Here is a 14,941-nt window from a genome sequence, read left to right as displayed (position 1 = left end):
TTAGCTAAAAGAAAACCAAAAATCGATTTTAATAGAGTTTTATAATATTATCCAATTATCTGAACACTTTTTTCCAATTGTACACAAAATTATAGCATGTTTTTTGCTGTCCTGTCATTATGTTACCATTTTAAAGCACAGAGTGCAGAGAGTGTGTTGTGGCCTAATTAGACTGAGAGATGCTCATTTTCTGGGACAGTTAGCAGCAGGACAGCTGCAGCATTTCAATATTATTGTTAGGATTTTGTGGTGTTCTTGTTCTTGTGGTGCCTACATTTGTCCTGTGCTGTTCACAGTGTGTATTGTAGCCCTGCTACAAGTGGGCAAGTGTGTGTGTGTGGGACTGCCTGCCAGCTCCTATAGATGCAGACTCTGTAGCTTGGGTAGGACTGGCAGTGAGCGAGTGGGTGCTTCGGGAGTAACGGTGTGTGAATGCAGGGAGGATCACTGACTCCAGGATTGCTATACCTGGTAATAAATAGGCCATTACTCACCCATGTGGGCATATTTGTCTTGAGCAAACTCCACTTATTCCTGAATAACCTACAGCTGTAAAAGCGCTAGAATATTCGTGGTATATATCGAAATTGTGTCGCAAAAAATCCTTATACATTATACATTCTCAATAATGTACATAAATTAAGTTAAACTGGCATATTTTAAAATTGTCTGTGCATTGACTAACCTTAAGAACAGCTCCTGTAAATCCTTGCTGAGGCTCCTTAATCCGAAGTAACTCAATCTTATTCTGAAGAGAAAAACATCATCGACATATTGATTTTTTAATGTCAAATAATTTTGCTTTTACAGACCTTCAGTCTGAAATGAATATCTACCAGCAAAGAAAAACTGTATAATACACGTGCAGTGTTAAATTTGTGCCAGTTCCTGTAATTTCAAATATATTTCTCTTTGGTATACTTCATAACTTTAACTGTTAAGAGCTGAAAATTGCTTGCAGGCCTTAAGCCTAAAAAAAATTCTGTTTGACTAGGATTGCTTAACATTTGTCATGTTTTCAACATTCCTGGCCAACATAACCTTATAAAATAATGTTTTAGTAATGCAATTGTCACTAAATGTTAAAAACATTTCATATAGTTCAAGTTCATAGCTCCTAGAGCCAAAGATAAAGACAAAGACTTAATTACTGGTTAAAGGGAGAACTTGATTAGAATCTAAACTGTTTTCCTGTTTAAGTTTTCTACTTATGTATCGCTTGCCTATAGTACACATTAAACCAGAGGCAAAAATATTTAAATCATAGGCAAAAACATCAGAAAATACTAACAGAAGATAATCAAATGATTTATAACAAATTCAGACTGAGAAAACACTTGGCAGATGATATTTCTTGTAAACAAGTTATTGTCTTTAACTTTGTATCATATAACTGTGACCTATATATTCTTCCCTACCAGTGTGCTTCTTTACTTATTTTCCCTGAAAAACCACTACCTGCACATATATTCACCCAGTTTCTGGGCAAGGGCTCCCTCAAGCGGCAGATAATGGGAACAACTTATCAGCCCTTAAACTATTAGAAATTTAGAAAGTTAGAAATAACATACATATGCAAAAATTCTAATTGTTTTAAGATTTCTTAATTAACACCATCAAGAATAATCAATAATAATCATAAACAACTTACATATTCTCTAATCATTGGACATTCCAGGACACAAACTAGGACATTAATAAATATTATATACTATAATTTTACAAAACAAAAACAAAAGAAAAAAGTTGAAAACAATTCACTAAAGAAGATATGGGACATATTCCACGGAATTTAATTCAGATATACACCACTCTAAATTCAAAAAGCATGTGAGCCAGAATCCACAGTGTTAATATTGTTGCTATTGCATATTTAAGCCAAAAGGCTGAGCTGCTTTATATTGTAATTGTTTGTAACTGGTTCTGCTAGTTCTTAGAAATACAGTACAAGCTGCTTAATATATTCAAGAGCTGTTTAATTATGCCACTGAGCTGCTCAAATAGATTTTTGCAGGACTGCAATTTTTCAATAAAGCCTGAGTAGAAAAAGTGCTCAATTTCTTACTATGTTTAATTTGATAATTTCTTGAACATCTTGATATAAATCAAATTTTGAAACCAATTGAAAAACATCTACAGGAAAAATATGAATATGCTAGTTTAAGGTACTCTGCTGTTTTTTACAGAAGGACTCTTGTACCGGGATTAAAATGTTATTGTAAAATTCCCTCTTTGCAGTTCGTTGAACATGTTTCTTGCCAAGCTAAGATTAATACACTTTATTTAAAAAAAAACAAAAGTAAACCAATTATTAAAAAATAAAAATGTAGTGTTTGCCCAACCTATAGTTAGCTATTCACAGTATACTATATATACTGTATATATATATTCATCTGTATCTATCAATCACTTCAACTCCTTATTTTATTGTTGTCTTACTGAGGAAAAAAACAGTTGTGAAATTAGGGGCATGGTCAATTACTTTAATAATCATAAATATTTCCAGGGGCATGATTGTACACTACAAGCACAAAGTAGAATTTAGTCACATATGGGGTCTTGGGGATCTGAAGAATTAATCAGGACTAATTTTAATATCTCATCCGAAGGAGAGAACCTCTTACAGAAAAGTGCTCCTCTATCCAACAGGGGCATCGGTATTGAAATTCTGATCCAATAAACATCACTAACAATAGGAAGAACCTGATCTACCTTAGGGTCTCACAAACCTGTGGTGATCAGTCTGATCCTTGCAAAGCTTCTGAGATATGACAGGATCAGACTACAGGTGGTAATGTTTCTGTCAATAAAGTGCACGCTGTACATCAAGACTACAGATACCATGTGACAGTAAAGCATATGTTTTGAGATTGAAATAAGATTGAATTCAGCTTCATATAAATTAACAATTAATGTATATGGACAAATTATGATAAGATGTAAATATGCTTGTAAGTGTTAATGGACAATATTTAACAACCGATAGAAATAAATTACTGATGTCAAGTGGTTCTCAAAACAAAATATGAGTTTCTGTATATTACAGCATCTCAAGTACTGTATCACCTTAGATGCACGTGTTAAGTTTTTGTTTCTTCTAGAGCTACATAAAGAAACAAATATATTGAGGTAATACAGTACTTTTATGCATCCAATGTGCAAAGTCTGAACAATTATTGCATTTAGTCTGTAAGGATATAATACCTTATATTTTTAAATGTGGGCCTTGGGACTTTTAAACAGTGGCTGCTCATAACCAGTTCTAATTTTAGTAATAAGCTAACCATTTCTGCAGTTTAGTGCCTGATGGCAGCCCTGAGACATTCTAATTAAATCCATTAAAACTGCCAGCTCTTAGAAGTCAAAAATAATAATTAAATAGACAATTTTACAACCAAAGATGTTAGTACACGGCTAGTAGTCAAACCATCTTGTATCTTTTTTCTCTTTGCCTATGAAAACAATACCTAATCTTCTGCTCCTGAAGAACAACAGCTTCCTATTAAATAGACAATTGTAATTAATGGAGATCCTTAAAAGACCCTAATTCATAACAATCTGTTTGGAAGAGGATTTTAATGTTGCTAAGACAAATAAATTGTAGAAATCACAACAGATTGCCAAGAACATTCAGATCCTATTCTGGAACATTGAGAGATGCTGGTATACCTTTCCATCCATTTATCAATTCTCTAACCATTTCATCCAATTTAGGGTTGTGGGGGAGCTAGAGTCTATCTTGGCAAGCAAAAAACACATGGCACGATACACCCAGGATACACCCTGCAACGCCAGTCCATCACAGGGCACACACAGGCACAGACAAACACACACTCCTATTGGGGCCACCTTTTCCAGAAGCCAATTAACCTACCAGTAGGTATTTGGACTGTGAAAGGTATCCACCTTGCAAAAACCCATGTGAACATGGAAAGAACAAACTCCACACAGATAATACCCTGGAATTGAATCCAGGGCCTCAGTGCTGAACAAGTAATGCTAAATGTTGTGCCACTGTGTTGCCTGGTATAAATGTAATTGAAACAAAATCTCAAAGTTAAAAAAATAATATATTTTTCTGGGTAAATCTGCTATATCATATTATTACTTTTTATAATTAATGAGTCACCTTTGCTTCAACATTATAGATATTTAACAGACTTTAAAGAAAAGTATTATTACGAGACAAAAACTTTTATTGTTATTCCTGACCATGAGACATGAATTATTGATTTTGATGAGTCACTCTAAATTAACTTACACAATGAGGACTTACAGATTTTGAGCACTTCCAAAATACAAAAGTGTTATACACCACACGGTAGTCATTAGAAGAGACACAGCAGGTTTAGTGTGAATTATAGATCCTGCAGCTTATATTAGAAAACCTCAATCTAAGATAAAGTAGTCATGAAAAGCTTTTCTCAGTGTGAGCAAGCTCTTGAAATCCTTGAGTGAAAAAAGCTGGTTTCAACAAGTTCTGAGTTCTAATATAATGGGAGAAAAGTTTATTAACAGAAACATTTCCTTTTGTCCACAGCAGCAATAACAGACTCTCCAGGAGTCACTACGTGATGGACAGTTGACCATTTTTGTTCTACGCCCTTTATAACATGACTTCAGCTCTTGCCAGTTATTCTTGAGACCGTGTGCTCTGCGTCACATATTGACATTTAATTATGTTAGGAGGATTGTCAAGATTTTGGCAAGTGTGCCTTATTAAAGTCACAAAAGAAAGTCTTGAAAGGTATTAAAGATCATTAAGACTCTGAGCCTGATGGCCACAATAAACTGTTATATTCTCAAAAAACAAGTACAAGTACCTACAGTGGGATAGATATGTTCCTGTGTAGGAAAACAAATTGTCTCCATGAGCTGCAAAGTAAAACCATTTTTTTTCTCTGTCAGAAGAGGGTTATTGTACCAGGATTAAACATTATTTAATCTTGTTAGACTTCAATGAATATGAAATGAGATACACTGCTCCAGAAAGGACTACACATTTCCAAACCTTATATCAGATATCATCCAATTTGAATGTTTGTACAGGGTATGGGTTGTGTAGGGAGCTATAAAGAGAAATATTTTATAAACATTTTATATTTTACAAAGAATTGAAATGACTGAATTGATATAGTCGAATTGAATCAGCAATAAGACAAAAACAAAAATCAAGTTACTCTCACATTTACTTTATGGCATTTTGGATGTTGGTCTGTGTTACCTACTTTAATAATATCCTGTATCTAGCTGTCAACTTGAAGAATGACTTGGGCACTACTGATTCCATGAGGCTGTTTAACTGCCGTTCTCGCTGCAATAAATACTTCAAAGATTTTCCTGCTCTACAAGCATTGAATTTCAACTGAACATATCAGATTGCACAACAAGTTTCTCACAATGTAATTTTGCAACTGGTTGTCACTGTTTCTATAGTTAGCCTTTTTGAAATTCAGACAACAGGAGAAAACAACTGCAACCGACAAGCAGAATTTTCACAATGAAGGCCTTACAAGAGTATGTAAAATGTTTAAATGTATGCACCTGCCTTTTTATGGAAATAAGACATATGTATGGTTGTAGATCTTAAAAGCAATAATTACATCAGAGATTGAAAGCACAAAAGAAAAAATGGTCATTAAAAAGCCTTTTGCAATACTGGCCTCCCAGGTGAGAATGTCATTTGTAAAGGTAATGTGAACAATGCTTACTACATCTGTTGGTAGTATCTCTTTACAAAGAAACCACATATTCACTTTCGCTGCATAATGACGTATAAAATGAAATTTTGAAGATTACTTCTACACCTCCAAAAATAAGCACAAAGGAAGCATCAAAGAAGATAATGATTTTGAGTTTTGTCCTGGAGAGATTTCTAAATTAAACAGGAAATGTCACACTGTGTTTTAATCAGAGTAATACATAATGCATGCACAGACATGTCTTTCAATATGGATATCTAGTGTACAAGGAGCCTGAATCACTTACCACTGCCAGTATTAGATTAGGTTTTTATTATCATTCCTATGTGCTCAGTCACACATACTTCCAATGTGTTACTGACATTTAAACATTGTCTCTTTGAAACCTATGTTATCATATAGCAAATGAAGGGAAGTATTAGGAAAAATGCTGCCATACACATGCTTTAAGAATTTTTTGTTTTTTTTTAAAAGATTAAACTGATCCTCATGAGAACTATATAGGTTTTAGCTCTTATTTGTATGAGAGACAATGGTCTTCTTAATCATTGATATACAACATGTCTATTATTATCTCTTTATCATTGTGAACTTAATGTATAATACTATGCCAATGAAATCTGTTTATTTGAAGAATGTAATTTCCCAAAACACATGGTATATTTGACGAGATCAACAATTAAAATAAAACCACAAAAATAATAGCATTAATAGTGAGGTTTCATGTTTATGATGTAGAATAACCATAAAAAACACTCCAAAACCCTATTGAAAACAATATACAGGAACACTACTCCACATAGGGAAAAAAATCTATAATAATATCCTAAGAAAAATGTCTTCAAATGTCCTGTTTGTTGTGTTTCTCAAATTATTCTTTAATATTGTAAACAATAAAAGTTAAATACTATAAGATAAACTACACTTATGATTTCTTCTACAACCTTTAGAACACTGAATACAAAATTAAATCAACATGATGTGATGTCAGACCTGATAGTCTATTTTCAAACCAGCCAAAGTTTGAATGAAAAAGGTCTCTGATTAATAATGATTTGTGCTTTAAAGATGACAAAGGACCCTCATACTAAAAGTCTCCATTTAAATTTCTGAACCTACACAACTCAAAACTAAACAAATTTATCAACAACAATAAAATATATAAACCAAACAAACAAAAATATAAACAACGGCAATGTACAGTATACTGTCTATATGACAATGGAGGTACGCACATAACATTGGCATTCTGTTTGTGTTTTTACACTCCATCTGCCTCTTCTGTAGATCCTGTGAGGAGATGTAGCCGGATGTTTCACTCGAGGAGGAATTCCTTCCTAGAAACAAAGTATGGGTTTGAGCATAAGAGCATCTATTTGTATCTTTTTATTTTTCTCATCACATTAAAAACTTAATCCTGTCTGCTACGCAGAACCAAAGAGTTCTTTAGACAAACAATATGTGCGCAAAAGATCTATAATATAATTAATATAGTATTTATTCATTATGAGCTGTGGATCTGTTTTTGTTAAAGAATGTTTCTGGGTTCTGTTCTTGTTGAACTGTTTCTATTCTCCAGCACTGACCAATTCACACAGAGCTGCTACCTGCTGTACCACACAGGACTGGTGAAGAACACGTTCCTGTGTCCACAAAAATCACCATACCTGCTTTGCTTGCACATCACATACATTCAGAATCAACTCTAAAGAGCAGCTGGTGATCTCTCCTCAGATAATACAAAGAAGAAGGTGCACGTCAATGCCCTGTTCTATATCCATCCATTGTCAGAAAGAGCAAAGGAAAGCTCAGTGTCTATTTCAGAGGCATAAGGTGTGAGGCAGGAACGTAAGAAGAATTTGAAGCACCTGTAGACCCAGGGGGACTGCAGACTCCACCCTGATGGTTCTCCAATTTGGAATCAAAATCCTGGACCCAAAAACTGTCAGGCACCAATACTAACTGCTAGGCATCATGCCACTCTGCCATACAGAACCTATGCAAAATTAACAGTGATGTCCTATCTGCATATTTAATTCTAAACTGTCATATTCTGAAATTACACAAAAGCAATTCTGCTAACTCTGGTATTTTTTATTAAGGAATCAGTATTGTCATTTAAAATAGATCTGACAAAAACAAAAAGCTATAATCAATTACAAAGGTTAACAATAGAAGATAAATCTGTACATACTCTTCATACGTAGATATGTGAAATATTCATTGTCATAAACTTTTTGAGGACACACAATATTTGAAGTATTTTAACCGTAATTTTCAATAAACCCCAGTACTTCAGGAAAATGAACTGAGAGTGCCTGAATTGGAATCTGAGCAGAAAATACAGTACTTCACCGATGGTCTTGATTTTCTTGTTATAAATAATAGCCATTGCATTTTTTAATTGGTTTACCTTTGAACACCTCTCATTTAAATTGCATAAAACAAGTGCCCATCTTCACAGTTTCAAACTAAATGAAAGCTTTTTAAGGGAAAGTCAATGGATAATCTGAATACCAGATTTTTGTTAGATTCACTGTTAATCTTTTCTTCATGAGGCAAGTTAGAACATGTTCTCTTTGCATTTTCACCCTTGGCCACATGTACTTCCTCTTTGGATTGATTTAATTAAGCAATATACAGCACTCACAAATGCCTGGGATCTTGGAAAGTTCTAATTCTGCTAAAAGCTTGAAAAATAACATTTCATGCTGTACCTGGCTAAATCAAAACTGGTGTTGCTAGACAGATTAGCCCAGTTTCAGAACAACAGAAGTTCTCGTTATACAAACCTTATCCATGCTCAATTTAAATTTGCAACTTAAAGTAATGCCGAATTTTCATCTGAAGCCATCACCAATATTTTTTACTTATCCAATTCTTACATCTGATATCTACAGCCTCTGTTTAGTACTGATGTTTTCATTATAATAGTCAAAATACAAATCATATTTTAAGTTCACGTTTAATTAGTGGTAGTGACAGTGAAATTAAATTTACTGTTTGTGATCATAAATTTACATCTCAAGAAGTTATTAAATCTGATACAGGGATTGAGGGAGACCTTGTTCTCTAAGATAATTGCTTGCAATTTATCAGCCATTCAACTGTGTCTTGCACTCACAAAGCATAATGTAACCTAATAGGTTTGAGGTAAAACAACATAATGTATCTATTGTTTTATAACAGTCTTGTATCTCTGAACATTAAAACAATGTTTTCCCTTGGTCATTTCTTCCTTCAATCTAATGTTCCAATTACAATTCTAATTTTATTCTTGAACTGTCTGGCAGATAAAACACTTGTAGCTTTCTAAATTACCCAAGCTTTTTGTTGGGATTAATTTAAATTTGCTAAAAGATCAAGATTGCTCCCAATGTGAATCTTAAACAAAGTACAATATTAAAATGCGGTAGGTTACTGCAGTAATGAAAATACCAATTCAGCTATAAATGTGTTCCTCCCTGGTTATATCATTCCCTAGTCTTACCAACAAAACAATCAATAACAATTATTTTGATCTCTCTGATAAATGTGTTTGCTTTTGTTTGAAATCAGTTTACTTCAGAATATAAATGATGTGGTTAAAAAATATCAAGAAACATTATTAAACTATTTTTACACACTTTATAATATCACAAGTACATACCATTCCTATATAAACTCCAGCCATGTTTCTGGATGCCTGAGCCTTGCCCTTATACTCCTTCTCCATGGCATTTCTTTACCGAATTAAGCAGCTTGCAGTACTCCTTTGTTTTTTAGGGCTGTACAGCACAGACTCTTGGTTACTGAACTTCCAAGGGGACCTGTCTCTAAGCAAACAAATGGCAATCGAATGGCTACGGAGAGCTAAAACAGAATGGAGACAAAATGTCTCCCTTAACATTTAATGGCAGCAGAATACTTACTGCTCTTATAAAAGTGTTTTGAGCTCTAATCCTGCACAGTTCACACAAAAAGGGCAGAAGAAACACAGAAGGGAGAAATTATTAGCTCAACATTTTTGCATAATCCTCTACCAGCACTGCCTGCCAGTACTGCCACATACTGTACCTCGGCTGCTATAATCCCCTTTGCATGAGACTTTACCTGACACAATCCTACAGGTAGTCTCATAATTGCATGCCTTCCACGTAGTGTTTGAGAAGCAGACAGCTGGGCTCTGATTGGATCGAAAAAAGTTTGCACTTGGTGGAATTATAAAATTCAGTGGATGTAAAATTGCAACTTGCACATTGTTGTTTTAAATGAGTTGATTGATTTAAATGCAGTTATTATATTTGCCCGGAGACAACAGTGAAACCTAAAGGAAGCAGTACAAAACCAATTGCATACTGCAACACAAGGCATTTCTTCAATAATATGAGACCATGTTCTGAACACATTAGCACCAAAAAAATATTTTTGATCAGAAAAATATGACAAAATGGGTAACCTTTCATTACATTACTTTTAACAAGTGTCTACCTCAAACATTTCTATATGAATTGAAAAGGTACTGTCATTCATTTAACATATTAATCCATTCAAAACCAGTTCTTTGGACCTGTGTCTTTTTGATCAACTTTTAATTTCAGATTTATAAAACACTATGCTTGTGTTTTGCTACATCTCACAATCAACAACAACAAGAGATCATGTTTATGAAGGGACACTGTAAATAAAAAAAACCTGTTTAAAGAAAAGAAAGAAACATCCTGTTAAAAAACAGCAGTGTGTTCTTGTGCATTCTTTTTGTGCTGAAAATGGCTTTTATGGTTATTACTAAAAACTACCCAGTGAAGAAGCATGAGTAGTATATATATATAAAAAAATAAAAGATTTTATATTTTTTAAAGTACTGTATGAGAATGTACAGCAGTGTATTTTGTCATGTTGCCAGTAAACCACAAGAGGGAGACAACAATATGCATTTCTAAAGTAGCATTCTTAAATTCAAATAAGATAAGGGCTTCATTATACTATAAAAGGCTCTCATTGAGCTCACTATACTCTTGGCCTTTGGGTTTCATTAGGTTTGCTGAAACTTACCTGCAGCCACCGTTAATACTGTATTGTATACTAATGTAGAAGAAAGCTGTTCTGGCAGCGTTCATTCTACCTGTTATTTGCTTGCCTAATGCTTCTTCAGACATTTTTCAGACAACAGTGGTACTGTTAGCAATGTTACATAGAATAGATGGCCCAGTGTTGTCTGAATGTTTTTACAGGATGTCATTTACCAAGTTGATTTCACTGTGTGGTCAGAGAAAGATCAGTCTAGTACTACAGTTTGTGTTTAGAAAATTAAGATGTAACGTTTTAAGCAAATTATATGCATAATACCTCTATAAAATAAATAAATCAATAAATAAATAAAGAAGGCCATTCAACACATCTAACCTATTTGGTTCCTAGAGCTAATAATTACAAGCATTTCATCTTGTGCCTTCTTAAAAGTAACCAATATATCAGCTTCAACAACAATAAGGCTAGGTAGCTTGTCCATTGACCCCCAAAATTATTTTATGTAAAAAATGCCTCCTTTTCTCAGTTTGGAAAGCCCTTAGTTTCCACTTGTGTTCTCTGGCTCATGTTTCACGGTTAATTCTCAGGAAGTACACAGGGTTGACTTTTGAGGCTAACAAATGCAATCAATTTGACACATTTAAATAGGCATGACTTCTATCTTTGGCCTGAATTAATTTGTTCCTTTCAAGCTGCCTACATCTTTTCTTTATTACAATTCTGTCAATCACAGTCTTTCTTTCAATGGCACTGTTATCGTATGCACAATATTCACAGGATAAAATAAGTTAAAAAACAAGTTACAAAACTAAAACTTCTACCAGTAAAAATAAAGATGTCACTTCTTAAGCACATGAAATGCATAATACCTCTATAAGAAGAAATTATGAAGGCCTTCTTGTATTTTGTTTGCTGGGAAACAATCTACAATTGCTGACATACACTACAATTGTGAATTATTGTTTGTTATTTTATATGACATTTATATAATTTATTGATACAGTGTGTGATCTGGACAAATCTGAACAACTATTAAACAGATCTATTGTACTTAAATTCATTTATGTTAGAGGTGGAAGGTATTAAATTGGGACTTACTGTATTAGCTTCATGTTAATAAATTAAACACAGTACATTCTCAATTGGTTCTTCTCTCCTCCAGTTTAAGAAACATTCAAGAGCTGATCATCTCTTTCAAAGTAGGAAAATGTTAGCCACAGGGTTCAGGCTCCTGTTTACTCAGCACACAAGTGAAACATACCAGACACATTTTAAACACAGTACTGTAGCTCTGTTAGTTTTTAGATGACACTGTGGAGCTCAGATCAGTAGAAAATTCCATATATAAATAATGGATTTGATCAAATCAGTTTCAAACAAAAATATTGTTTTTGTCTAGACATATGGTTTTTATTTGTTTCACAACACTGGATAATAAATCATGTACAACCTTTAAGAAAATAGGTTTCATACGAGGGTGAAAATATTTACTTAAGTGAAAGAGTATTTAGCAAAAGACTGTCTCACAAAGTCACTACCAAAACAACTTTCTCCTCTCTTTGTATTCCTTGTTTTTCTTTTAAGAAGAAAGCAAAGTAGAATTTTCTTTAAAAGTTTTTCTTCTCTTATGCCTTGATATGTCTTGTACACTTGTATGCATCTGGGGAAAATACAAATGTTTCACAATCTTCTTCTTGTCTTAAACACAGTAGAAATCAATGTCCTGTTAAGTTAAAAAACAAGAGAAATAAAACATTAAAAAGTGAGAAAAATATTATTCATAAAATATTATTCAAAAATATATTCAAAAAGACACTATTGCCTGTTTTCAATGTATTCTGCTAGAGGAATAAATGTCCTAAATCAACATATAGTATAGAATTTTCTAAGAATGATAGATAAGGGTAATGTTTTTGTTTTTATGTTCTGGGAAGGTATTTGTAAGTATCTGCAAGAATATCAAACAAAGGGTTGAAAAAAATTAAAGCAAAATATATTTGACCAAGTTTAATGGGCTCTGCTTTTTTCTCATTAGCTTTGAGCTGTTAGGAAATTTATTGCAGTACTTACGGTTGTGGGAATCTCAATACTGCCCTCCTTGAACACATGCGTTTCAGTGACCAAGGTGCTGGGGAAATATCCAATGATTCCCATCTGTTCCACATACCGATCACTGTAGACCTGACAGGACAGACATGCACACGAAGGAAAATAACACAAAACAGACATGAGTGAAAAAGGTTTTTGCCTGCATCTGCAATGCCCACTCCATTAAAATTGTGAAACTTCACTTTGAACATGATCCTACACCCAACTAGTGACAGAGTAATAAACAGGGTGCTGGGAGAAGGTGAGTGGAGGGCCATGCATTTTTTTGGGGGGAAGGGGCTCTAAGTTTCCAAACTGTGTCTTTTTTTGAGATTGTAAAAAGAAGCCTCTGTACCCCCTCAGCCCCCCCTTGAAACATGAATATCTTCCCGTTTCTCTAACAGAGCATATACCAGCACGAGCTACAAAGTCATGTATACTTTTACTGAGCCTGTTACTTCTCTCAATATCATATTGTTCTAAGCAACTTCTGGAAAACTTGTTTGATTTTACCTTAACATGTATTTACAATTGTCACTGATATTTTGCTGAACAGGAATTAAATACCAAATCTGGGATTTGTGGGACAACTTTGTTTAGAATAGATGGCTATCTGCAATTAAAAACGTTTCAGTCGTATTGCACTAATATTACACATTGTTTCATAAAGTCTGTTATTCCAAAAATGCATTAATGAATGCTGCAGGACATGTTATGCCTTTGGAAAAACAGAAGAGCTCTGTTTAAAGTCTTTCACTGTTTCATGTTCAGCAGATTCTGAACAGTTTTCAAACAAAGAGAGAGCATTCCAAAGGAATTCAAAGATGGCTAGAGGAAAGATACTGACCTGTTGTAGCAGCAAAACGCTTCACATTTTCGAAAACAATTTTTACTAAGGTATTCAAATACAATAACATTAATGCTGAGGTGTATATTTAACAAAACCTGTTTCATTGTGTCATAACATGCATACTGTACCTTTATGTTAAGCACTTGCTACAACTTGAGCTATGAAACATTCTAGTTATAGAACATAGAAATGAAGAATTAAAGAAAGTGTAAAAGGAAAAATATTTAAATAATACACATACACTTCCAGACCAGAACTCTCCTGAGCCTTCTTCAGGCAGTAGTTTGGAATAAACATAGATCAGCTGGCCCTTCTTTATGTTAATAAATCTGCAGTCAGGTGCGTTGTAATCATCATTTGCTGTGGCAAGGGATATCGTGTCTAAAAGAAGAATAGAGGTTAACAGAGGTCTACTAAAACCTTGGGTCCAAACACAATCTACAAAGATGTTTACAAAAGCATCGTATTCTCCAATGAATACACAGCAATAAAACTGGTATGGACTGTAGCACACTGTAAAAAAATGTTTTAATAAAATTCAGATTAAATGCCTTACAGACAATAACTGGTCACTGCGGAATTCAAATAAACCACATTAACATTGCATATTAAGTTCCTGAGCATCCTTAAAAAAATATTGAATTCTGTACACTCACGTGAACATTCTTCATCTGCACAGAGCTTCATATTTGCAAGTTTTTCCATCATAACTCCACTAACAACTTGGTTTATTGAACCAAGCAGAGTGAGAACAAACACAAGGTCGAGAAGCTTTAGCATCCTGACAGCCGTGCGTGTACTGTAGGATCTCATTTCTCTTGTGAAATGTTCCTCTGGCTGAAAGGCTTATTCAGGAACTTGGGCAGGACATCTGGATGACCAATCATTGCAGATCAGCTCCAAATTCCAAGGGTTGTTCCAAAAAGCTGTTGGCAAAGTGGCTCAAGCGGATGTTTTTTTTATAAACCAGATTTCTTTTCTTTGGCCTTTGACCCATCTAATAACTCAAAATATGCATCATTAACAAACTAGTGAGTCAGTGCTAAAGGCATTCCCTTTATTGACTTTCTTTTTGAGTTAAAAGGTAAGAAATTGGAAAGGGGGACAAACGTCCAATATATTGCTTACTAACATTGTAAGATTTGGTGTATATATTGCACTTAAGTGTGACACAAAAAAACAAAACCATTACCATATGGGAACATAAAGGGAAGACTTTAAGTTTAATTAATGTTTAAACAGCCTCAAAGCCAATATTGCTGTAGACCAGAGATAAGAAAACAAACGTATT

General features: G+C 33.9%; 2 protein-coding genes across 2 annotated transcripts in view; both read right to left on the bottom strand.

Moving 5' to 3' along the window:
* Nucleotides 1-9,417, bottom strand: part of LOC148820022 (uncharacterized) — a 43,914-nt gene extending 34,497 nt beyond the window's left edge. The window contains exons 1-3 of the mRNA XM_088933997.1: nt 9,352-9,417; nt 6,938-7,039; nt 686-748 (exon numbers count right to left, since the gene is read on the bottom strand). Of these exons, the coding sequence (XP_088790123.1) occupies nt 686-748; nt 6,938-7,039; nt 9,352-9,417 (231 nt within the window). The remainder of the gene's footprint in view (nt 1-685; nt 749-6,937; nt 7,040-9,351) is intronic.
* A 2,683-nt stretch (nt 9,418-12,100) lies between these two features.
* Nucleotides 12,101-14,482, bottom strand: LOC148820021 (otoraplin-like). The gene is made up of 4 exons (XM_088933880.1): nt 14,307-14,482; nt 13,892-14,031; nt 12,783-12,893; nt 12,101-12,435 (listed from the first exon to the last, which is right to left on the bottom strand). The coding sequence occupies exons 1-4, from the start codon at nt 14,461-14,463 to the stop codon at nt 12,412-12,414; spliced, it is 432 nt and encodes a 143-aa protein (XP_088790006.1). The 5' UTR covers nt 14,464-14,482; the 3' UTR covers nt 12,101-12,411.
* Nucleotides 14,483-14,941: the final 459 nt, after the last annotated feature.

The sequence above is a fragment of the Atractosteus spatula genome, chromosome 15 (genome assembly GCF_055471065.1).
Source record: "Atractosteus spatula isolate fAtrSpa1 chromosome 15, fAtrSpa1.hap1, whole genome shotgun sequence".
Classification (NCBI taxonomy): domain Eukaryota; kingdom Metazoa; phylum Chordata; class Actinopteri; order Semionotiformes; family Lepisosteidae; genus Atractosteus; species Atractosteus spatula.
This window is presented reverse-complemented; position numbering and strand designations above follow the sequence as displayed.